Source organism: Scatophagus argus, chromosome 19 (genome assembly GCF_020382885.2).
Source record: "Scatophagus argus isolate fScaArg1 chromosome 19, fScaArg1.pri, whole genome shotgun sequence".
NCBI lineage: Eukaryota > Metazoa > Chordata > Actinopteri > Scatophagidae > Scatophagus > Scatophagus argus.
Genome location: NC_058511.1, coordinates 1,251,141 through 1,275,747, shown reverse-complemented (window position 1 = coordinate 1,275,747; position 24,607 = coordinate 1,251,141). Strand labels below are relative to the sequence as shown.

General features: G+C 46.2%; 1 protein-coding gene across 5 annotated transcripts; it reads right to left on the bottom strand.

The window, feature by feature from the left end:
• Positions 1 to 326: 326 nt before the first annotated feature.
• LOC124050723 (filamin-A-interacting protein 1) lies at positions 327 to 24,391 on the bottom strand. 5 transcript variants are annotated; one of them, XM_046373523.1, is made up of 8 exons: positions 24,088 to 24,391; positions 12,837 to 12,877; positions 11,999 to 12,272; positions 10,745 to 10,918; positions 9,891 to 10,069; positions 2,374 to 5,149; positions 2,165 to 2,229; positions 1,492 to 1,695 (listed from the first exon to the last, which is right to left on the bottom strand). In XM_046373523.1, the coding sequence occupies exons 3-8, from the start codon at positions 12,263 to 12,265 to the stop codon at positions 1,632 to 1,634; spliced, it is 3,525 nt and encodes a 1,174-aa protein (XP_046229479.1). In that variant the 5' UTR covers positions 12,266 to 12,272; positions 12,837 to 12,877; positions 24,088 to 24,391; the 3' UTR covers positions 1,492 to 1,631. The 5 variants fall into 5 exon arrangements, with proteins under 5 accessions (XP_046229474.1, XP_046229475.1, XP_046229477.1 ...); XM_046373518.1 differs by lacking the exon at positions 2,165 to 2,229 and having other exon boundaries at positions 327 to 1,695; positions 24,088 to 24,390; XM_046373519.1 differs by lacking the exons at positions 2,165 to 2,229; positions 24,088 to 24,391 and adding an exon at positions 21,835 to 21,976 and having other exon boundaries at positions 327 to 1,695.
• Positions 24,392 to 24,607: the final 216 nt, after the last annotated feature.

The window sequence follows — 24,607 nt, the reverse complement described above, 5'->3', positions numbered from 1 at the left end:
GCTCAGCGGCTGCCTGCTGAGGCGTCTGTCTGTTGACCTGTTACTGCTACAGACGGCTGCACACCTGCGTCCTTGAAGGCCACATTATGCTCTCATTTTGGCTCAGTGATCATTTTTATTTTTCATGATTTATTCTTGCTTACGCCTTAGCTAGCTTGAGGCTGTCCAAATGCCATTTGTGCATTTTAAGTCGACAAACAATTTTCCAATCAACACCAACTAATCAATTGTATTAATAATCAACAGATGACTGCATAATGAAAAGAATCGTCAGTTGTAGCCCTCAGCCATGATCAAAGCTGCTGACAAAGCAGGAACAGCATGACTGTGAGCGAGAAGGAGAAGATGATGCTATGTGATGTTAATAATCCTGCTCGGCCTCTGATGTTGCTCCCAGGAAGAGAACCTGATCCATGTAAATCTCCCTGCAGCAGCCTCAGGGGAGTCGTGGCCAACGCACTGCAGCGGAAACAAAAACCCTCAGCTTGTTCTGACTCACTGTTTCACACTCGCTTCATGTTTATCCTCCTGTTTTCCAGACTCTATTACCACCTCCTCGCTGCATGGTTTAATGCCTCCTCTGTCACCCCTTTGTTTCCTTACATCAGCAGTGTTTCCCATCCTCTCATCCTCTTGGCTGTGTGGTTATTAGAACCTAATCGAGGCAGCAGAGTTTGTGGAGATCAGCTGCATTGTTCTGGTCCCCACTCTCCTTTTAGAGAACAGAAGGGCCTTCAGAAGAGCCTTCAGATAACTGTACTTTATTGTTTTGTGTTTGATCAGAGGCTGCAGTAAGACAAACACTGCTACTGTCGGACTTCAGCTCTCTGGTTCTTCCCAACAGAATCCCTGGTCGTTTTGTAATGCTTTACTTGTCCACGAGAGGGCGTGTGATGCTTACAGAACCTGCTGTGTCATGCTGAAAAACTTTGACAGAAATGTAGTGTGATCCAGTGAGGAGAGCGATTCTTCCTGCCTGTCTGTGTCTTCCTGCAGGAATGAGATCTTTATGCAGGTCTCTTTGGGCAAATGAATGCTATGAGGCAATGCCATATTCACAGATAAATAGGTTTCATTTTATTTCAGTTCAATTCATACTGTCACAAACGAGTCACAGTGCTTCAGTGACTGGAAACCCCCAGAAGCAGTGGTGAAATTAACACATACCATGAAAAATGTAATTGATGAGAACAGGTCTAGAGCTACTGCCAAATACTGCCAGAATGAAGTTAATCAAAACGCATTGAGATGCAAAAGAGACATGCAAAGAGCTGCGGGTGCTGCAAATTCAGAATAACATAAAATCTTAAAAGTCTGCCCTTGAAAGTACATCAAATATTTCCTGAAAACGTGTACACGTGAAATAAAATAATGTTTGGAAAGCAAAGAGGCGACATCATCCACAGAGTCCCGTACATTGTTGTGGCCTGTAATTAATGTTTGGCAGCAGGTGACGAACACATCGAGTCCTGGCCACGGCAGCGTATTTAGCCCTCAGCTCTTCCCTCCTGCTGCGGCAGCAGAGCCACAAACTGCCGACTTCCTCAGCTCGATTTTCATCGACTGACTCTCGGCCCTCGACTCCAGTCTCGTCACCGTCGACACGCCCAGAACCGCCTTGCTGCTCGGCTTCATACCTTTTGACATCGGGATCCGTGTGGCCGCGCTCCGAGCTGACTGCACATCCGAACTGGGCTGGAAAACAAACAAAAGGACATGAGGAGGGGGTTTTCATCTCCACCATCCAGTGGGTTCTGAGTGACTGAAATGTCAGAGTTACTGGTGGTGCTGGATTAGGTGTAGACACTTGATTTGGTGACTTTGAGATTATCAAATCAAAGCTTACTGGGTCCATATACATGAGTGTGTACAGTCTAACGAGGACTGACCCTCTCGGATATTAAGTGACATCTGGCTGGCCAATATGATGACAGTCTGAATGAGGCTTCCTCTCCGTAAATGTAACCTCTTGAAGTGCGAAAGTGAAACATCCAAATTGGTCACTTGTTCCTCGTATTGGGTTAAAAGGAGTGAATTTGTCAGTTGGTGAATTTGTGTTTGTCTGTTAAGACCTCTCTGGGACGTGGGATCTCAGGCAGCTCAGATTATTCCAGTGTTAGTTCATACCAGTGAGATGTTCATAAATTGTTCATAAGTTTTGTACCTGGAGAGCGTGCTATCTAGGGAGCACACATCACCTGGTTTCATTTTGAGACATTTCAGAAGCAGCTGCAATGTAAAAGATTAGACATGATTGAGATATTTTGGGCGTGGATGAGAGGAGATGTCATCCACACCAGTTCACACGTGGAGTCACAACATACTCAGTAAGAATGAAAAGACAGAGGACATAAACATCCCCAAAGCTCTCACCACTGACTGCGTCGGCCTGGACGACGCCGAGGTGATGGGTGTGATTGTTATGCTGCTTGTCATTTTGCTCGGAGTCGTCTTCCCCGCTGAAGGTTGGCGTGGCGAGCGGAGCACCGTTCCTGTTTGCATTTCCTTGCTGCTTTCTAAACCCAGACAAGGCACAGAGGCTGGACCACTGCAGCCCTCAGAGGGCCGTTTAAACTGTGGACCCAAGTGGATGTGGATCTTGTTGTCCTCTGTTGTGATGATGTTGCTTTTGCCGTTGAATTTCCTGTATGGCGTTGGCCCCGGTTGCTTCTCTGGAGTCACCTTGATCACCGTGCGGCCTGTGGTGATGTGAGGCTCAGGTGAAGCACACGCCTCAGCCACAGGAGTAGTGCTGACTGTGATGATGGACACCGGGGACTGAAGGCCGTCAGAACTGCAGCTGTTGGTCTTGTCTGGACTCTTGGCCCTGGAGATGGTGGTTATCGTGACAGGAGATTTGGCTCGATCGAGACCACCCATCATTTCACAGGCTTTGGTCTTTGAGGTCACGGTGGTGGGCTTAGGGACGATTGTGATGCGAGGCTTCTGAAGGCCAAGAGTTGGGATGATTGTGGTGCTGGAGAAGAAATCCTCGGCTCGAGGGCTGGTGATCTCCAAGGTGGCGGTGCTGTTCTCGTGATCTGGGGTCACACGGATGCGCAGTGGCTGTCCTGGCTTTTGTGACATGTTCACCTCAGGTGGATGGAGCAAGGATGCCCCATTGGTCTTCTCAGGGGTGGTGTGAGTGAGTGTGATGGCTTCCCTCTTCTTCATCCAGGGTATCCAGGATTTTCCTGCTGCGAGTTCTGCTGAAGCTGGAGGGTATCGATCCAGAACTGCTGGCTTTTTAAGACCCCGTTGTCTGAGGTTGCTCATTAAGTGGTTTTCCTCAAGGACAGATTTCCGGATGAAGCCAGCCGCCGTCTCATCGTCAGCAGGCTCACTGCATATGGCATCTGTCTGCACTGCTGTGGAGGTAACTGGGACATTGACCATCCTACTGCCATTCATACTGGGCCTCAAGGCACGACTGTAGCGCTTGCTGGCTTCCAATTCTTTAGTAAGGTTGGCGACTTCATTGCTCATACTTTTCTTCTTCTCCTCCTCTTCCATGAACCTCTGCTGGAGGACAGAATAATCCACCTGCAGCTGGGAGAGCTGGTCCTCCTTATTCATCAGTTCATGGATTTTCTCCTTCAGGGCCTGGATGTCCACCTGCAGCTCTCTGGTTTTGGCCTCCTCCATCTTGCAGCGAATCCTAAGCTCAGCCTCTGGACTCATGACCTCACCTTTCTCGATGGCTTTGTTTCTTGCGATCTGACTTTTCATTTCTTCCAGCATCTTCGAGAGGGCATTTGCTTTGTCCTGCTCCGTTCTGAATTTCTTCTCCAGTAGATCGTACTCATCCTCTGTTTTCATTAAATCTCCCTCGACCACCTCAAGTTGTTCGAGTCTGCTCTTAAGTCTTTCAATTTCTAGCGTGAGCTCTTTTACTTTGTTGTTGTCTTCTGGATTTCTGCTATTGTCTTTGCCAGTCCACTTTCTCTGCATTTGCTTCTCTGACTCCTCGAGTCCGTCTATTCTTATTTTCATACCGCTAAGTTTGGCATTCAGCTCCATACACTTTTCCTCTTCACTTGCAAGTTTAGTTTTTAACTCCTCTTTCTCTTTGATGAGAGTTGTCACTTTAACCTCCATTTCTGATTTGAATTTGAGAAGTTTTTTGCTCTCCTCAATCAGTTTCTCTGTGACCTCAGTTACCTTGGCCTGCTCCGCTTTGAACATCTTACTTAAATCATCACTTTTCTGTTCTTCCTGTTTCAGTCTCTCCGCCATGTTTTTTCTTTCATCTACCAGTATAACCGTGAAGGACTTCAGCTTCATAAGATCATCTTTGAGGGCCATTTCTGCCTTTTCAAACTTTGACTCTGAGCACTCCAGTTCTTTCAGCCGTGTCTTCACTGTCTCCAGCTCGCCGGCCAGATCCTTCACAACACATTTCTCTTTTTCCAGGTTTGAATGTAACTGAGAGCACTCTGTTTTGCTTCTATTGAAGGCCCCCTCCAGTTTTTCTAGCTGAACCATTCTCTTCTGCAGTTTGTCCACCTCCAACCTCAGCTCCTTGCTGTGGTTTTCCTCATCCTGCAGCTTTTTCCTCAGCTCCCTGCACTGAGCCTCTGTTTTGGTGATCTCCTCATCTTTGCCCTCCATCTCCAGCACTCTCTTCCTCAAATTCTCCAGCTCGGCCATGAGAGATGAATTCCCACATTCCCCTTTGCTGATCTTCTCCCTCAGCTCCTGCAGGTCCTCCTCTGACTTACGCAGCACCTTGTTGTTCTCCTCGAGCTCTTCGATTTTGTGTGCCAATCCAACCAGCTTCAGTCTCAGCTGTCTGCTCTGGGACTCTTCGTTGGTCAGTTTGGCAGTCATCTCCTCGTGTTCTTGTGCAAACTTGGCCGCTCTGTGCTCCAGCTCAGCCTCCAGCTTGAGGACCTTCTGGCCGTCCTCCTTCGCACCTTCAGTGACCACTGCCAAACGCTGTTCTTTGTCCTGGAGCTTCTGAGTCAGGTCCTGGACCTTCTGGCTCTGTTGGTCAATCTGCTCTATGTGTAGCTGCCGCTCATCTACCAGCATCAGGGCAAAGGACTTGAGCTTGACCAGCTCCGCTCTGACCTTCTCCAGCCTCCTGCTGTGGTCCTTGTCCTTACGAGCCTGGTAGGCCTTTTCCTGCTCCAGCAGCCTCTTGAGTCTAAGCAACAAGCAGAGGAAATACAGTACGAATGAGTGGGTGTTAATATCAAACATGTTTTCAGCAGAGCTTTGTCTCAATGCAGGTGACACCAATCCTGTATTAGTTTTATGCCAAAATCTTTAAGAATGATTTGGTTATAAAGAAATTTGCTTACAAACATATACAACTGGATGCAGAAAAGGAATCGTCCATAACTATAACTCCTTTACTGACATCTGGTGAGACACCACAGGATGGCTGGGTAGGCAGACAAGCAGAACAACAAGCAGCAGCAGGAAAAGCGAGGGAACAAATGGAATAAAAAAGAGGTAGATAAGGGCTTGAACACGAGTAATCCGCTCTGACGGGGCTTATTCTGTCCGGTCTAGAGTTCAGTAAAGGGTAGAATTATGGCATTAAGATCCAGGTGCTACTTCTGAGAGACAACAACCTCTAATCACATTAAATTCATATGGGGCTCCACAAGGGTCAAAAAAATGAATTCTGATGGTTTCCCGGTTAGTTGGACAAGTTATTTTGAATATTGGATACAAAAAAAGAAAACGAAATCCTAATTCAAACCTCAGAAAGGGACTGGGGCTTTCATTTGCTGGGTGTTCAGTGTTAGAAGCCGACTGACGACTTGATCTGACATTTTGACTTCTATTCTTCTGCTCCACCTGTAACCCCACCCAGTAGTGATGTCATGCGGTCCTGGAGTGCACCTGTACATCACTGCGGCCAGGTGAGCAGTGGAACCGCTGGAGGGCAGCAGAAACAAGCTCATTGCTAAGCATCCAGTGTACTGACAGACTCCCACGGACTCTCATTTCCTGCCAGTCGCTCTCTGTTTGTCCTCTCCTCTCTGTGAGTTTATGATTCTGCTCAAGCTGAAACATTTTCGACTCTTCAGATGAGCTTTCGCGTCACTTTGCGTCAGCTCAGATGAGTTAGCACCTAATCACATCCACTCTTCTCTCTTCGGGGACTTTGTATGCTGTTGTGCCACCTCTGAAAAGATCTGGTTGGTAAATTTACTTTCCCCTGCACCTGGATGGCTCAGAATCTTCACAGACATGATGATTTTTGTGCTTTCATCAGTGTGCAGAGCTGCAGTGATAAAGCAGTGGAAAGAGGCACTGCAGAGCTGCCCGCAAAGTCCTGAGAATCCAACCTGCCACAGTTAAGGTCCTGTAGATGTTTAACTAATCTCTGTGGGAGTCTGAGAGGGAGTCAGCTGCAGATTCCCTTTCATGTGGGTCGTGTCTCATCAGGCAATTGAACGCATAAACTGGCCTAAACACTGCACAACAAGTGTTCTGTGAGTCTGAATCAAAAAAACAGCAAATCCCGACCTTTACAGTCTGCTGCTCCTGAGTCCTGAAACTTCTTCCCTTGAAACTTACCAACAAGTTAGGAAGCAGGGCAGGCTGATCCATATCTGTGTTTTTAAAGCTGAGCAGGAGCCAAACTGCTGCTGCTGAGTCTCTCACGGGGTCACAGAGGGAAGGAAGGAGGGGCCCGACTCCGTGGGGAATTCGCCGTCACATTCCAAACATGTCATCAGTGGACAATGAAAAAGGTGAATATTGTGCTAAACAGCGCCGCTCCGCTGGCTGTTGATGTCATCCACCCTGCCATATATGGCCAATGAGGCCCTGCCCTTGTTTGGACCCCGAGGAGGAGGAGGGCTTCGGTCCAGTAGCGAGAGTGAAGGGGTGGGGGGGGCTTTCAGCAAGCTCTTCCTCTTCTTTCTCCCTGTTTTGTTCTCCCTCTCTGGAGAGAAGGGACAGCTGGCCAGCATGTATGACATAACAGCCACTTTTTCAGCTCTAACGTTTCTTTTTTTTATCCATCTCCTAAAATGTCTCTCCGGTTTGACCTAATTGTCTCCTGCTCGTCTTGCAGCCAGCAGCGTTTCCATAGAAACAAGGCAACAATGCACAGAGTTTTTGTTTTGGACAGGACAATGCCAGACATGCACAGCCTTTCTCGTTATAATCCCTCCTGTATCGTGCAAAGGGAAAAGACATGGATATAAATTCTCCATAGTGGCTAAATCGTATGCGTGTGAGATCATAGCTTCAGACGGCCGAGGAGGCCTGTGGTTTGCACTGCAGAGGCTCCTAAATGAGCAAATATGAGCCGAGCAAAGAGCTTACAGATGCAGAGGCTTTCGATCACTGCTCTTCATTACTCCAAATATGTATTACACATAAATGTTTTGGGGACGCTGGAGCACTTTTGTGAAAATTATGTTCTGTTACTCATATTTCAACTCTATTTCAACTGGATAAAAGCCTGTAAGGTGATGACAACATGTTGATGCCATCTGGTGTGGAAGTTAAAAAGCATGAGAAAATCTGTTGCCCAGAGGATGGAACCAGCAGACTTTGGTATCGTACCATCATGAGGTCATAGAGAAGTGACGTCCATTCCTTTCCTGAATCCCACATACGACCTCATTTTTGCATTTTTTAAGTATGGTAGTTGATGGCGAAGGAGAAATCATTTTTGACTGCATTCGAGCTGGTGACATCACTGCTAACGTCTCAGTTCTCAGGGTCCCACTCTGCTGTGGTTCAGACTCCATTTCAGATTAACACCACTGAGTGGATTTTAATATGAAAATCTTGCAAAGTGCAGCAAAGTGCAACTGGTAAGAGTATGATAATCCTCACTCATTCCTCTGACATATCGCTCAGACCCCCCTCGCTCTCAGGACGCTGAGCGCTGAGTGTCTGTCATTATGAGCTCGCTGGCAGATGATGCTTCAGCAGAAAGCCTCTCTCTGTCCGGGGGTATTCATAGCCTCAGTGCTGACAGAAGCCTGTCAGAGAGGGAGAAGAGAGCCCCAAACACTCGTAAAACTGATCCGAGATGAGCCCACAGGAAACACATCAGCCGAGGAGCTGCAGCTAATTATAGTCGCAATAATTAGCATCTTTATTAACATTCTGAATAGACGAGTCAACAAGAACGACACCGAGGAGGCACATTTGGTGCTGCTTTATTCAGGCTGCATCTGAACACCAGTCAGAACTGTTCACCATTTCAGAGACTCAAACCTACAATTTCTACAGACACGCTTTACAGACCACACAAACCCCTGCCGGACTGGGATCAGGGGCCTCATGGTGGCCTCGCCGTCCCAGAAGAGTTTAGTTTACATACTAATCACTTTATATTATTAGCTCTGAACATCCTTCCTCGTGAGTAACAGAACCCTCAGTGGTTTTAAAAGAGCAAAGACAATATTCACACATCTAACTTCTTCTGACTTACTCGGGTAAAAATTCATTGCAGCAGAATTACTACTACATCCTGAAGGTACTTTAAGTGGAGTACTTTCCTTGTGCAGTTGTATTCGCCTGTCACACAGCATCTAATCATCCAGCAGGATCTCTGCAGGGAGTGACATCATCTCATTCGCTCATGATATCACCTGGAGTGAATCTGCAGGCTGACTGCAGCCAACAGGAATGTGTTATCATACTGAGCCGGACCTAAAGTCACGAGAAGCTCCATGTGGACTCCTGACTGCGACTGCAGGCTCAAAATCACCATGAAGTCGACTCGACACCCATCAGTCTGCAGAAACTGAACATTATAACCACTTTAATGTTGCCATTAGACACACACACTGTGAACATAACTGTAAAGGTACGTAATGATCAAAACACACCAAATTTCACACCAAATGTCTAAAAAGCCATCAAGACAATGTGAAAGATGTCCACCTGTTTAGACGTCGGAGTTCCTCGTAGCTCAGGCTCTTATCTGATGCCTTCGACCACACAAAAATAAACATGCAGCTGCAAATGTTTTCGAAGAGCCATGAATCTTTAATCAGACACTTTCTCTTCCTCATCTCACTGCTGCCTCTTACTGACAGCAGAGTGTGTGATCTCAGCAGCTGTGTCCTCACTTGTCTCCACCATTCATTTGTTTTCTGGAAGACTGAACCAAAAACATGATCTTTTCCTAAATTTAACGACAGACAGCAGTATGGACTCGAGTCTGAGACGTTAAGCCAAGTGTCCACCTCAACAGCCTCCCTGTGACTCCATTGAAGATTCTCTCTGAGTGAAATCCAGACAGCTCTTACATTTACATAAAGATACACCAAAAGTATTGGGACTAACATCTCACACAGACAGCTTTGCAGCTCTAACAGCTTCCACTCTTCTGTGAAGGCTTTCCACAACATGTTGGAGTGTTTCTGTGGGAATTTGTGCCCATTCATGCAGTAGAGCATTTGTTGTTGTTGTCTGCTGTCACAAAGTTGGAAGCATAGCATTGTCCAAAATGTCTTGGTATGCTGAAGCATTAAGATTTCCCTTCACTGGAAGTCAGAGGCCGAGAACAAACCCTGAGAAACAGGTCCAACAGAAACAGAAACAGTTTGTCTGGATACCTTTGTCCATATAATGTATTTGCAAATTGTTTGTACATAAAAGTGATTTCTCAGAATTAGAAGCAAATATTGCATTGCAGTCAGCAGCTGTTTTTGTTAAATACTCTGTAAAAATAAAAGCATATATTTGTCAAGTGTTTTGAAGGAACCAATGAGCTCTGAACCCAGAGCTACAGACAGGAAGTCAGAAAGTGAGAGTTGAGATGAGATGTTGAGAATCAGAAAAACACCAGCCTCATCATCAGTGTTTGGAAAGGGTTTGAGACAATAGTATTCAGCTGATGTCCAGTCCAAACCCTGACCCAGCAGTTCCTGGTCTCCCACACCCCCTCACACTCTCACCTCTCCCTCTCCTGCTCCAGCAGGTTGGTGAAGTCGTCGCTCTTGTTCATGAAGTCGGCGTGTTTGCGTTTCTCGTTGTCCAGCTCCATGACGGTCCTCCGGTGACACTTCTCAGCCAGCAGCAGCTGCTCCAACATCCGTCTGTACGTCTCCCTCTGTTTGTCCTCCAGACGGTCCAACTGACGGGAGACACGTCAATGCTTGTTATTTACAACAAACTCACGCTCTGAGACCACATCTGCCGGCACAGTATCCCAAACCATTAGCCACGGTCATGATGATGGTGTGTGTGGGATAACAATTATGAGCTTCACAACACACAATCATGAGCTTCATTCAAACGTTCGCACCCCGCGGACTTCACTGAGCATGGCAAATCAAGTGGAAAACTGCTGGCGTTCAACAGACAAAAGGGCCTGATTTTAGGCTCTGATTTTCACGTACTTGCAGCAGAATAAAAGCCTGAACGATGACGGTTCTCCTTCTGTCATCTGTGACCACTAACTGCTCTTTAAATCGCTTTTGAAAATGGTCTTAACAGCTGAAATGTAAAGAAAATGTATCATCCTTTTCTGTAATTTACCGACTTCCTGTATGTTCCTGAGGTTTAACAGTCTTTAGTTTGAATGCAGTTAAAAACTCTCAGACTGATGCTGACAGTTTTAGACGTGACCAGGATTTGCTACTCTGCAGGCTGGGTGGGGACAGCTGATGGAAAAACAAACGTTTGTTTCTGTGATACGTGATGGTATAATTGAGATAATGTGTACATATTGTGTATACTCAGACTAAATAAGGTGGACTTGTAGATCCAGTAGTGTTTCTGACTCCCCCTGAGCCTTCCCGCCTCTCACCTCAGCCATGGGCTTCTCGTACACGTCTTCAGCCGTGCTGTCGCACCGGCCGAGCAGTCCGTCTCTCTGCAGGGCCTGCAGCGGTTTGGAGGGGACAGACGAGCCGTAATGGGCCTCCAGAGTCTCGGGTCGGGTTCTGTCGGACTTCAGCAGGTTGATGATGTCCTCTCTGGCCTGAGGAGACAGTGTTTCGTGCTGTGTGGGTTATTTTGTTTGCTGGGTTTTGGTGGTCAGAGTTGGTGATCTGGTGGGTAGTCTGGGATGAAACCATCTTATCTTATTTGTAGTATAAGATATTAGAAATAATTTAATAATTAATTCAAAATGTAATAATGAGTTACCAGATTTGAGTTGTGGATATGTTTTAATAGGATTCTGTCTCAGCTTTAATGAGGGCTTTAACTCTGCTGATGCTCACATCTGATCAGATGCTAACATCTGAATGTGATGCTGAACTGAGCCGAGACATGACTTCATCACACAAGAAGATGGCAGCTTTCCGCCAGCAGAGGGAGCTGTTTCCTTCCTCCTGCACAGAGTCTGTGTTTCATTCTGAAATCTGGCGTCTCTGTGTGAACACAGCCGACATGTACGATCCTTCCTGACGTCTCACTGCATGTGGTAGAGGAGGTCATGTGACACACGATGGGGATGACAATCGTCAGGTGAAATAAAGCAGAACAAAAACAGTCCTTCCTGTGCGAGATGTTGCTCTGCGTTGAGTATTTGTCTGGAAAATATTCAACACGCCCAAACAGATGGAAAAGGAGGGTGAGGCAGCAGCATCCTGCCTCCCTGGAGACGAGTTCATCAAAGTGCTTCCATTAGAAAGTCATTAGCTGACTGGACCCCAGACCGGGATGTTTCCACACCCGTCCAACCCGTCACACAAATGTCCCTCACACCAGGACCCTTTGTTTTCACAGTTTTAAAAGCTGACGAGGCACACAATCAGCTGGATGAACTGATCGCAGCACAGCTTCAGGGCTCCTCAGTAATCAAACTGTTGATCAATCAATAAGGATTCTCCTCCATTCCCAGCTCTCACTGTGAGCGAGCTGGTCATTCAAAAGGTGAGAAGCTCCTTATTGATTCAGTTCGGTTCATCAGAAACTTCTTAGGTTTTAGTAAATCACTTCCAGGCTGTGATGTCAGTGCACTGGGGAACTGGCATCACAGAACCATCTGCTAAGTTGGACTGGCTGTAAGTTTTGGTGTGGTTAACATGCCTGTAAAAGTGAATCTGATTCGTACCTGAACTTCTCCTTCCATGACTCCCAGCAGGTGAAGCAGGTCCGTCTTGGACAGATCCGGCAGCGCTGCCCTCCTGCTCCCTGCAGCTTTCTGAGGTTTTTTGGCTGGTCCGGCTACTGCTGTCCTGCCGTCCTTCTCTTCTCGCTGGACGTTCATCTTCCTCTTTGAGAGCTCTGCTGTGTTCTCCTCTTCCTGCTTGATGAAACCTTTGGTGGGCTGGATGTACCCATCATCTGGACCCTCCATGGCGCAGTTCCTTGATCGCATTTTTTACCTGTGGGTTAAGAAAAGAGTCTTTTGTCTTAAAATGAAAAAATACCCAGATGTCGCTTGGCCTTGAAAAGTGCTGCATGGCACCAGTCTGACCTAAGTGTCAAGCCTCCACTCAGCTCATATACATGCTATGGGAGGTACGTCCCTTCAGAAATGTTGAGTTAAAATTCTGAGTATGAAATGTACAAACACAGTTTCACAGTTTGTTCAACAGGTTTAGTGTATGGGCGTACAAATTGTCCATTTTTCTGTGACAGCACAAGTTAAATATGAACAATTCATGCCTGCGTACACGAATCCTACGGATGATATGTCATGAGTGTTTGATGAAGTGTTGTGACGCTGAAAAGCTGACATTTTCATGGTTAGCAGAGAGGTACAATGCCAACATTTTATTCTGGTGTTAGGGCTGTTTTCCAGTAACAAAGCCCCTTTGCTTTTTGGCAGCCAAGATTTTGACTGCTCTTGAACGCACCACAAAAACACATTAGCAAGTGATGATAGGACAACTTTGACAAGAAAATAAAGGTGTTGAAATTTTTGCATGATGGATTACCTTTCTTACCTGTCAAAGTTTGATGGGTTTCACCACATAGAAAGAGCTGCCTGGAAGATAAAATGATTTAATTAAAAATTAAAAAAAAAAAAAAATAAGGAATCTCACTGTTTTCCATGTAAGAAGAAAAGAATAAATAATCAGCTAAAATTTCAAACACTCAACCACATCATGTAGAGCACAAAAACAAAAATCAAAATGGTCCATTTTAACGTTCATAACTTCGTCGTGTACTTCACACTTCAGCTTAGCAGAAGTTGTTGATGCCTTCTGAGCACAAACGAATGATGATGAAATCGACAGGCAGGCTGACAGCAGACTTATGGCTCACGGGGGGTCCAGACAAAAGAACAGGTTAAAGGATAGTGGATCTGAATGAGGCCAAAGTTCCCGGGCTGCAGGTCTGGATGAAAGCGGGCCGTGACTCAGCCTGAGAGAATCCTGGCAGTGAAGTGGTAGCAACCATGTTGCTGCTGCCTGTTATTAATAGTTGTTTCAGGGGAGATGCCAAATCTCCCACATTTTGAAACCACAGGACTGTCTTCTTTCTGTCGGTCAGATCGGCGAAGTGGAAGAGGACTAGTGGAGCTGATGGACAAAACTGAAGCCAAGAAGCAGCTGGAGGCTCGGGCTTCAGAGGAAGAACCTTCAGTGGGCGTCTGGGCGAGTGTCTGGAGTCAATCACAAGCTCTGCCATGTGCACTGAGCTGCAGGAGGACCTTCACACCGCACAACTGTCTGTACGTGCACTCAGATACACACCAGAGCAGCGCTGAGGAACCATTCAGATCCTTCCTTTAAGGAAGAAGAAATTCATTTTCTTTCCAGGAGAATTTAAATTTAATGCCATGTTTAATCCAGTTTTTGAAGAAACAACACTGAGATTTAAGTGAAATCTGAAGAAGTCGGTAAACAGTGAAGATAAGGTCTGTAAACAGAGACGGTTTGTTTGGAGGCTGTGTTGAAGTTTTCATCTGCGTTGCCAAGTGTTACATCAAAGTGTTTTGCAGGTTTCAGTTAAGCCGAGTCGCCACATGCCTGCACGGCGTCGAATGAGTCCCAGATAAGGAAAGCAATGCATGTAAACAGTTTACCTTCACGAGAGATAAACTCTGATTCATAGAGTCGTTTCACAGAGTGACCTTATCAGCGTTACACCGTCAAGTGCTGATGACAGAGCTCACTTTGAGGTTTTATCCACTCTGCTGCAAACACACTCTGAGACCTACATGACGTCTTGGAAACAGAAAACACCAGTTCCTTACATTTGGAGCTTTTTGTTATTTCAGTACTTACTACTTTCACTCTGTAACCAAAAGTGTGTAGTGCTTTTCGTCCACAGCTGCTCAGAAAAGATGACATTTTAGACAGTCGTGTGCATTGAACTTCTAGGTGTTTGTCTCTTTCCTTTTCCACAAAGAAATCATTTTCCTGGTTTAGTTTGAAAGAGCTCGACTGGTCTGCACACAGTCCTGCCCTCAACCACATCCAGCACCTTTGGGATAAACTGGAACGCCGACTGTGAGCCAGACCTCATCACCCAACACTGGACCTCACTCATGCAAATCCCTGCAAATAGATTCCAACATCTGAAACCAGAGGAGTGGAGGCCGTTATAGCAGCAGTATGATGCCCAAGGTTTTGGAATGAGAGTAATGCTCCCATGTCCATATACTTTTGGCAAAGAATGTGACTGACCCATGATTATAATGTAGTTTACTATCTAAGCTTTTGATAAAAGGGCAGTAAATATGCAATTACTAACTGGAGTCTTACATGTACTTTGAGGCTTTAAAAGATGTGTTTACATTATGGTGCTGGCAGCTGCTGCATTTGTGGAAGGTGGCTTCAAAAAAAGAGGCTTCCATCTACATGTCAGACTCCTATGGAACAAATGTAAATACACCAAAAATATAACCTGACAAATAAATTGTAGATTGCATCTTTTGGTCCTCCCGTTGGAGAGATATTTATGGAGACGCGATGAGGCTAAACTGGTCTCTCTGATTTACGCTTCGGCTCGGATAAAAAGCCCAGACAGCTGTGGCCTGTGGTCGACACACGAGACCTGCAGTGGATCAGTGGCAGAGATGGTATGTTGGCAGCAGGGTGCCTTACTGATTAGAAAGCTCATCCAGCTATGAGGTCACACGGTTGACCCCAGAATCCCACACGTGTCTGGAGGAAACTGATTCAGAAATTCACACTGTAACTGGCTGCACAATAATTACGTTTTTTTATTATTGTTTCTTTCTCACACGAAGCACAGATGTGATGATTTCTGATGTCTGGGGATAGTAAGTCAATCAGCTTCTCAAAACATTCCCTCTTGTTTCATTAACACAGCAAACGTGTTCTTGTCCAATACTTCACTTCATTGAACACCTCAGACTATGACTGAGGTTTACTAGCTGCGTGCTAACTGTAAGCACGTTAACGTGGTGACATTAGCTTTAGCATGTTGACATTAACGCTATAAGTGTTTACCTCTCCATGAAACAAACTTATGGTAACAAACTGTCATCATTTTTTATTTTGCACACTTACCAACCTATGCTAACATGCTCATAGCTACATAGAACTATGAACTTTAACCCTACATTCTGACAAATAAATGCACTATTTTCATTGTGTTATATGTTTGTGGTAGTTTTTAAAAAATAACACCAGATTTTTAAATAGTCAAATTTCTTGTTTCAATATTAATACTGCATTTTATTTTTCATGTAGCATTTAGCATGACTTAGCTGCTCCTTACAGCTCTGCTAACAGAGCACGTTAACATGCTTGCACCTGCACACTTATGACAGCTTCAGAGTACCTGCCCAGTTTTTCCAGTTGACACCAGAAGCAGACCAACATTGGACCAAGTCTGTTTTAACCAGATTGACAAAAGGTTTCTGTTGGTGAAAGAAAGGACCGTCAATCGTCCCTTCAACTGTCCAAACACTGACACCGGATCGCTGTCCTCCGCCTCTATCTGTGCAGCAGATGCAGCTGTTTGTTTGGTGAAATTTTAAAGGGGGGTATTTTTAGGGTCCAACAGGGGAATACTTCAGGGCTATCACTTTGTGATCCATCAGCAATCCCAAGCCTGAACCTCCATTTTGCTTCTCTCACTCTCACACTCGTCCACGACACCACTTGTTGCAAATAAACAGTCGATGTATCATGCTAGCTTAAAAAGCCTCAGCAGTTGTTAGGAGGTGACATACGGTCAGTCCCCGTGTTAAAAACACCACAGCAGTAAATAAGCAGTCACTGGCTCGTGTTTCTTCCCATCAGCTCATATTGTAATGATATTTCTGGTCTCTGTGGTTGGCAATTGTTTCTTCCTCTCTGACTCCCCTAAGGACAGCATGATCTGCAGTATTAGACTGTCCCCTTCAGTTCCATCATTCCCTGCTCGTTATCTCGGGGTTGGAACCCAGATGACCTCTGCCATAGCTGACTCACATTTATTGTGCTATGTGTTAGCACTGGTGACAATTAGCTGGCTAAAAGTAGGACTGCTGCTCAAAACTATCAAAACTGTTTTCTGGGAACAAGACTGGGCTCTGTTGTCTGCATGGTGCTGCAGTGGACTGTATTTGTCTCTTATTTTGCTTTACTTTTTACTTCTTATTGGAGGTTTTGCTGTATGTAAACTTGCTCCCTCTCTCTTGCTAACTCATATCCCTTTGGTTTACCTGCGTTATGTCCCAACCAAACGTCCTGTTTCAAGATGAAATACGTCACATTAAAGAAAGGCTCAGAAAGTTGGAAATGTAAAGGCAGCAGGCCTCTAACCGTGGTTAATGGTATTTTTCTGTCGTTAATGGTTTGAAACTGTACCCAGCCTTAAAATGTGATGATTAATATGACGTCTAATAAAAGTTGACTTTAATGTAACTGTGCAGAGATCCCTGCAGTGTGTCTTGGCAACCGTCCACGTTCACCAGCCCAACCCTGTAGTTCCTCAGACTTTGAGCTTTTCATGTGTAACGTGATTTAAACATGCAGATTCAAAAATGACTATAAATGGGAACGATCAGCTTCGACGGGAGGTTTGAAGGAGTACTGGGCTGCAGTTGACTCGGGGGGGAGTAATGCAGGAGGGATTTAGATACAAAGTTCTCAGAGGCAGGAGTCCACTATAGAATAACTTTCCAGCAGAGCCAAAACAAATAAACCCCTCTTATTAGTACACTGTTTAGTAATTCTGCAAATTCAAAGCATGATTTGTTAGATTTCAATCACAGATTTCATTACTCACTGAATGCCTGTGACCCACACATTTCACTGGTTTAAAATCCTTATTTCTTCTCAGACTGTCCTCAAATAGAAACCAGCACACCACCTACATCTAAAGTTTACTAAACTGCACCAGGATAAATTAAAGACAAACAATTACTGTAACTTTGTGATATTTTCTAAAATTGTGTAATATTAAAAAAATAAGGTCTGCTGGGCCGATTTTGATTTCTTTGCATTTTCAGTCCAGCCTGCTCAAGCCAAGTGTAGGCTGAGACAGCAGGGGGAAACGCTGAGTATAATCTAAATAAATATAAATGAATAAAGCCTGTACATCAGATCACTGATGATGCCATAGCAACCCTCTTAAACACCACCACCTGCCCACTCCACTTCACTGCATTCCCATCTGAAAATCCTCTTTTCATGATGTTGAACACAGAAACAGTGAAACAGACTTACAGGTTTATGTGATAACCACCAGTTTTAATTCTTTCAAACTTGCTAATGAGAAATCATGTTTTTCCAATAGCTATGTGCTAATACTACAATACCCACCGTAGGCTTGTTGTTAACCCTAACCCTAACCCACAGCAAATTTTACAAAGTTGTAGCAATAGTTACAGAATTTATCCAAATTTGACTCAAAATCCAAAATTGAACTCATTTAAGCTGCTGGTTGTTTTCATAGAAACATGACATCATCCCACCTTATGACGCAGTCGATAGGTGCGTCTCAAAGTCAAAGGAAGGATCTGTAATGAACACCTCTGAAGGACTGTTCCAGTGTCCAGGATCCTTCAAACAAAACACTGACTCTTGTGAGCCGAGGGAACCCACCATCCTATGAACATGTCTTCTGCTCCCTCCCAGCCCTCCCAGTTATTGCCACCAGCTGCTGTTTGCTGTTCTGCTGTCTTTTAAAAATGTGTTAAGAAGGAGTCTTGCCTGGCTTCTGTAGGAGCTGATGTGGGAGAACCCAACCTACCAAGGAAGCGTCCTTGACTTTGAGAAGCAGCTACAACATTCATCAACAAAACTTGAGTTCCCCATATGTGAAAACCTTCTGGTCAAGTTAGGTCCTGCCATTCACAGCCAATAAAATTACATGAATTAAAAACAGAAAATGAGAAGAAACCCCGTTGGCACAGTGAGAAGAAACAGTTTTAATGGGAAGCCTCCCCCAGCCACCAGCCAGAGGTTAGTCTGCTCCCTGAGCTCAGATGGCGGGACGCCACCAGCTGTTTGGAGGTTTATTTCTATCCAGCTCAGCTTGTAAAACAGTGCGAGTGCTGACAGAAATCAGGGTGGAAACCTGTGCTTTCTGAGCAAACTTTGTTACAGCACGTCACACTTCAGTTTCACTGGTCAAAGTGCCATTTAAAGAGTCACAGCTTTAAATGTGTTTACTGGTGTAAATACACTTAAACCTGGGGAATGTGGATTAAAGTGTTTCACTGGTTTTAGATTGGACGGACGTCATCGGAGGCCTGAATTCTTCCCCAGTGACTCCCTGTGGGGGACCAGCAGGCCACAGTTAGCCTTTAATCTACCTTCTCACATCAACATTAACATGACAAGACAGCAAACAACCTGAGCTTCACTCTCTCAGGATTGAAATAAGACAAGCAGCCATGACAGCAACATGGAACAACTGCAGGCAGCTGATCGTGCTGTGATAATGAAAGAACAGAAAGAGTAAATAATTTCATAATAATATACTTTACCACAGCTAAGTCACACAACGTAAACCAGTCAGACAAAGATGAAGTGAAGTAAACAAGATTAAGACCGTGTGATATGAAGGAACACTCCAGAACAGCTACTAAACGGACCCTCTGCTGTGAGCTGCTGTTTCTCAAGTCATTTACAAAAGGGAAACTGAGTCATTAACACCCGTCCTCACTTTGATTTGTAACCATCAGTGAAATCAACAGCTTGAACGTTAGAACCACTGAGGGCCTTCCAGCGTAAAAAAGTCTAGCAGATCCAAACAACAATTACATTACGAACATTCACTCCCTTTTCATCTTGGTGTAATCAAACGAAGAGTGAAGCTGGCTGAAAGAAGTTTTGTGATGATGTCATGCAGACCTAACTGGGAACTGTTTTTTACTCCCATTATGTCAAGGTCATGGCTTCATTATCTTGTCATCTGTACATACCAAAGTAATTGCGTGACTGCTGTTCTCCCCTCAAGGGTCAAATAATCCTGACAGCGAAGCCACAAAGCAGACAAACTGCCAAGAGCTGATAGCAGTTGATTTATTTATTCTCATGGCGTTAAAATGAGGAAATTCGCTCAGGATACTGAATTTCCTCAACACAAAATGTAAGAAGTGTCCTCTGACACACACTCCGGGACCATTGAACATCTAACCCCAGAAAAACATTCAGCATGTCAAAGGTTTGACTTGACGAAGGTTTCACCTGTCAGTAGAGATGAACTTCAGAGCTCCTCCTTGAATGTCCCAGGAAACGCTGTCAAAGACAACCAGTCAGGACGAAGTCACACACGGGTCTTCACTTTGCATCGGTCAGTGCACATTTGGTTCTTGGGGTGCACATTCACCTGAATTTACCAAAAATACTGTGACGGCCTGCAGGATCTGCTGCACCAGGCTGCGTGTGAAGACTGACGGCCGCAGCTTCTTGCATCAGCGTTTTGTCCTGGCAGCTAAGAATCCACAGAAAAACCACTCGACATGGCAGGCTGCAACACACCGCACAGCACTCGACTTAATATCAGGCTATCGAGCGCCCGAGCCTGAAATAGTGACACTTACAGTCAGGGCTCAAATGTCACTACAGGCTCACGTCAGCATCTTTAGCTCGTCACAGCGACGTGAAAATAGGACAATTATTATCTCGACTACCTGCTCCAGAGGCTGGAAGGCTTTGCGTTGTTCCTCCATTAAATTTCACGTTACTTGTTATGATTTATTGTGGAGCTGAAAGCAGACTGTGACGACTTGTTTTCCTCAGCAGTGATCTGTAATGAGCAGAGCTTTGGTCCCGATGAGGGTGGTGTGCGGGTGGTGGGAGCGATGCTGCTGCCCATAATGTTTCCTCTCCACCTGAGTCCACGTTTCAGTGTTAAAACAAAGAAAGATTGATATTATTTAAATGTTTCATCACCGACTGCAGCATGTCGAGGTCTGTAAACATTTAAGTCCAGATTGCAGCCTTCGTGCTGTACTCGGCACGTCTTTGCACTTTCTGACAGCTGGAAAGAGTTTGAAACTTTCAAACAAGTCTGAGTTCTTCTAAGTTACCTTTTTTTTTATAACTGTACCTTTTTTAGGTTCATATGCAGCATCTAACCTGCCCTCAGCAGCTGTGGGGGTCTGAGGGCTCCACAGGTGAGCGAGCAGCAGGGCTGCCACACAAACAGAAGTCACACATGCAGCAAACTTAGCTGTTAAACCAAGAGGTCCACAGGCTCTGCAGACAGGCCGTTTCAGAGAGCTGTAATCCTTTGTAAACCTGTGCTTTAGACATAAGCTGTGTGACGTAAATGCAGTTACTCCTTTTACTTAGCGGTTTACATTTCTGTTTCTTTGACCAAAACTAGAATCATTCCTCAAGTCATCATTTTGTCGACATAATCAAGGAAGCAATTAAGTTCCCTGCAAAACGTTGGCCTACTGGTGTAAAAAGGAAGCGAAGGTATTTCATCTTTGCTCGTCCATCCTGTCACCTGAGCCTTTATGGAATTATGACAAACGCTTGCATGCACGAGCACACTGAAGCTTCGGATTCAAGGTGAAAATGTTCATCGGCATTCAGACATTTGACAGCAAACAAATGTTTAATCGTCTGTTTAAGCCGTTAAAGTCAACGTACACTGGCTGTTTAACGGAGTTCTGCTTAAAAGGAGAACTTTGTGCCTTTGAGTGGGATTTCATGGCTAACTTTGTTCCCATGTCCTTAACAAACAGACGCCGTCATCACGACACCTTAAATTAGCTGAGGGAAATCTAAAGCAGAGTCCCACACGCTCCCAACCAGGGTGACTTTAACCCTCCAAATTGCAACACATTCTTTGTCAGTCACCAGGGGACGTTCAGCGGTTTGAGCAGGAGCTGTAATCAGCAGTGACCAGTCCAGAAAGCTGACATCATTCCCAACGAGCAGCCGACCAACAGCCAAGTCTCACATGCCTTTCAAATGGAAGGAGCATGAAGTCACTTCCCTCATAAACTCTGGGAGTGAAAAGAGCGGGTGAGGAGGGGGTGAGGAGGGGGTGAGGAGCGGGTGAGGAGGGAGAGAGCGTGTAGAGAGCACAAAAAAGGGTTGACTGCCGCTCAGTTTGCATTTTTACAAGCCATTTAGCTCCTGAGTGCTGATGAATCTCAAGCGGTTGGTGGTCAGCCCGCCGGTGACTTAGCCATCACTGAAATGACTCATGAGAGCAGAACAAGCTGGGACCGTCCCATAAGTGACCTCAGAGGTGACTCCCATCATCGCCATCACAGAGCATCACAGCAATACAGACAGAAAAGACAATGAAATCTCTCATGTCACTGAGCAGGCTCAGTGTGACAGCAAAGAACGAACATCAGCGGCGACCTGACAACAATCTCATCGATTCAAGCTTAAAGTCAAACTCAGCACCTTGGCTTGATTAATCGGTGCTAACTAAAGTGGAAATCAACAAAAGCAAAAGAGGCCTGATGGCACAGGTGGCGAAGCAGGAGAAGAGGAGGAGCGACAGAAACCGAGCCAAAACAAGAGCGAGCAGCTCGGCGAGCTCGATGGAGAGGCGGCTTACGAGTGGCTGGATGGAGCTGCATCAGCTGACGGCCGGGGCTCGCAGCAGGCAACAGACGGATGAAGCAGTCCAAGTACAGGAGCTGACAGCGTGGTCAAAAGTTTGCTGGAAGAAAAATATTGAATGTGGATCAAAGTCGAAAACCAGGTGGAGGGTACAGCGTGGCCGGGCTTTAATCTGACAGAAAATATAGCATTCATCAAATAAGCACCGAGACCCCCGGCTGTCCGTGTTTCTCTCATGTTACGGCCTTTTGGGGATCCGGAGCTGAACAATCCAACATCACTTTGCCACAGTAATCCATCAAGATGTTATCAGTTGTTTGAAATGCCCTGTGTGGAACACAGAACTGTACCCAAACAAACCCAGTTATGCTGTCATGGGAACAGCAGTCGCTGTTATGAAACCAAACACGCCGGCAGACGCTGCCGGACAAAACCCCACCCCACCACCCCCCACCACCCCAAACCTCCCACACAGATTACTGAGCTGAATTAGCCCAGTGATCTCATGGTTCCCGTCTTATCAGCTGACCTTGGGCTGTCTTGGGCTTCATCTGACTGAAGGCAAACACTCGCAGGAAGCTGCTGTAACTGGGGAGGTGATGAGGCAGAGACAACGGCAAGTCGTTATGACCCTCGCCAGATCTCAACCCATCCCGTCATCCCTCCAGTCGACTTCAGACCTGAAGCTGCTCTGGGGGCTCACAGTGGAACAACAGCTCACCAGGAAACTGACCCATGGATGCATTAAAGGACAGTCTGGACACATGAAAGCTGCTCAGTGGCACATGAAGCCCAAAAGGTTCCTGCATATAAAATTAGCAGGATCCTCCTCACTTCCTGTTTAACCCACACCTTCTAAACTTTCCAAGAGTTTTCAAATCAATCAGATCGTGAGGGTTTCCACTCTGATGGGGAGGAGTCTTTGCTGCTGGTGTAAAGACGGTTCAAAGGTGAGAGAGTGATGAGTCGTCATCAGTGCTGCCATGGAAACGCAAACCGTTCGATACACCCAAACACATCATTTCTGTCATCGTGGTAGTTTGACTCTTTCAACACCCCGTAAGGATCTGGATCATCACCAGAACCTAATCAGTGGTCGCCTGGCCTGCAGCCGGTCTGTCCAGCACGTTTTACAGAAACCTGATGATAAACTTCAGCTTGACGCGCCCTGCTGACCGACAGAGCAGGCAAACGAACACGCTCACGCACACGTTTCATCTTCACATAAACAGCAAAGCTGTCTGTGAAGCATCACATCCCCGTTTCTAATGTCAGAGGGCTTGTAAAGAACAACAGTGGAAAAAAAGGCTATTAATGGAGAGAAAGATCCCACGGGGTCTGGGCAGGGCAAAGCATGCTGGGTACGATAACACAGAGGAGGTCGAGGAAGAGCCCCTCTGTTTGTTGCTTTAATTTAACATGGAGCAAATGAGGCACATTTTCCAGAGACAGACTGTGACAGCAGACAGACTGCGACCCGTCACCCGGGGACAGACAGAAGGTGACCCGTCGTCCTGACGATGAGGTGTCACCGGTTTGATTCTTGCAGCAGACGTCAGCGGACCACAGCAGGATCTCGTGGTCACTGTTGTACCTTCTCACGTTAACAAAGGCTCGTCGGGCTGCTGACTCATCTCCTCTCTGTTCGTACGGCCGAGAGCCCCTGGGCCCCCGGGGGCCGAGCTTTGAGCTCTCTGCTAACAGATCTATGAAACGAACGGCCGCTGCTTCCTGTGACTTCACTTAGTGGGCCGTGAATGAAGGGAGCCATAAGTCCTGCAGCCGCTTCATTCATGAGTCACAACGCACTCAGCCTCGCTCTTCAGGGTGGACCTTCATTCCAGTAACTCGTCCACGTCTTGCCCAAGATGGTCACACTTTGTTTCTACGTGACTTGATGTGTTTGTTTATTCAGCACACTGTGCTGCTGCTGCTTCTGTTGAATCCTCTGCTGCCCTTCCTGAGGTTTCTCCTCTTTGGTGGGGTTTCCCCTTCGCTGACCCGAGGGTTACCGGATGGTCGCGGGTTTCGTAGAGAGAGCCTGTATGTACAAACTGCTGCGGCTGCTGCTCACTGCACAGTGTGACTGAGCACAGCTTTGTGTAGGAACGTGTCACATAATCAAGTCCTTCAGAGTTTAACTTGGGGCTCCTCTACAAAATGCAGGAGGCATCTTAATTCAGCATCATGAGACATGTGACCGCTTGTCCAAACTTTTAAAAACAGACACCTGTTTGTGATGTCCTACCTGCTCCCAGCTCCTCTGAGGTGTCCCAGCTGGTCAGTCCTCGCCGATGAGTTCACAGACAGAACAGACAGAACATCACGGCGCTGACGGTCTCTGAAATATCTTCTGTCCTCCGCGGCCACAGAGCAGCTAAGCGAAGCTTCGTCCTCTCTGGGTTCTGGTCTGTGAGCCCTCAGGACGACAGACTTCCAGCTGTGGTGAAGTCCGGCTTGTCTCTGCTCAGCGCTGACACTCGGCTCTATATTTAACCTGTGCTCTCAGTCTGTGTTAGCAGCTGAGCCGACTGCCTGACTGAGGCTTTAACAAACCACCAACAGCTGAACTATGAGCCAGTCCAGCAGCGTGGCCACTCCTCCCTCTGCTCACAGCCAGGGGCTCAGCGAGGCTTGGCTCAGCCGGGCTCAGCTGGGCTGGGCTGGGCTGGGCTGGGCTGGGCTGGGCTGGGTTCAGCTGGGCTCAGCTGGGCTCAGCTCGGCTCGGCTCGGCTCGGTTTGATGAGGTTTGCATTAGTTGTGTTATT

Coding starts and splice junctions, on each gene's coding strand:
- LOC124050723 (XM_046373518.1), bottom strand. CDS start 12,265: ATGCGATCAAGGAACTGCGCCATGGAGGGTCCAGATGATGGGTACATC. Junction 10,919..11,998: donor TCATGGAAGGAGAAGTTCAG/GTACGAATCAGA, acceptor CTGTCTCCTCAG/GCCAGAGAGGACATCATCAA. Junction 5,150..9,890: donor CTGGAGCAGGAGAGGGAGAG/GTGAGAGTGTGA, acceptor CTTGTTGCTTAG/ACTCAAGAGGCTGCTGGAGC.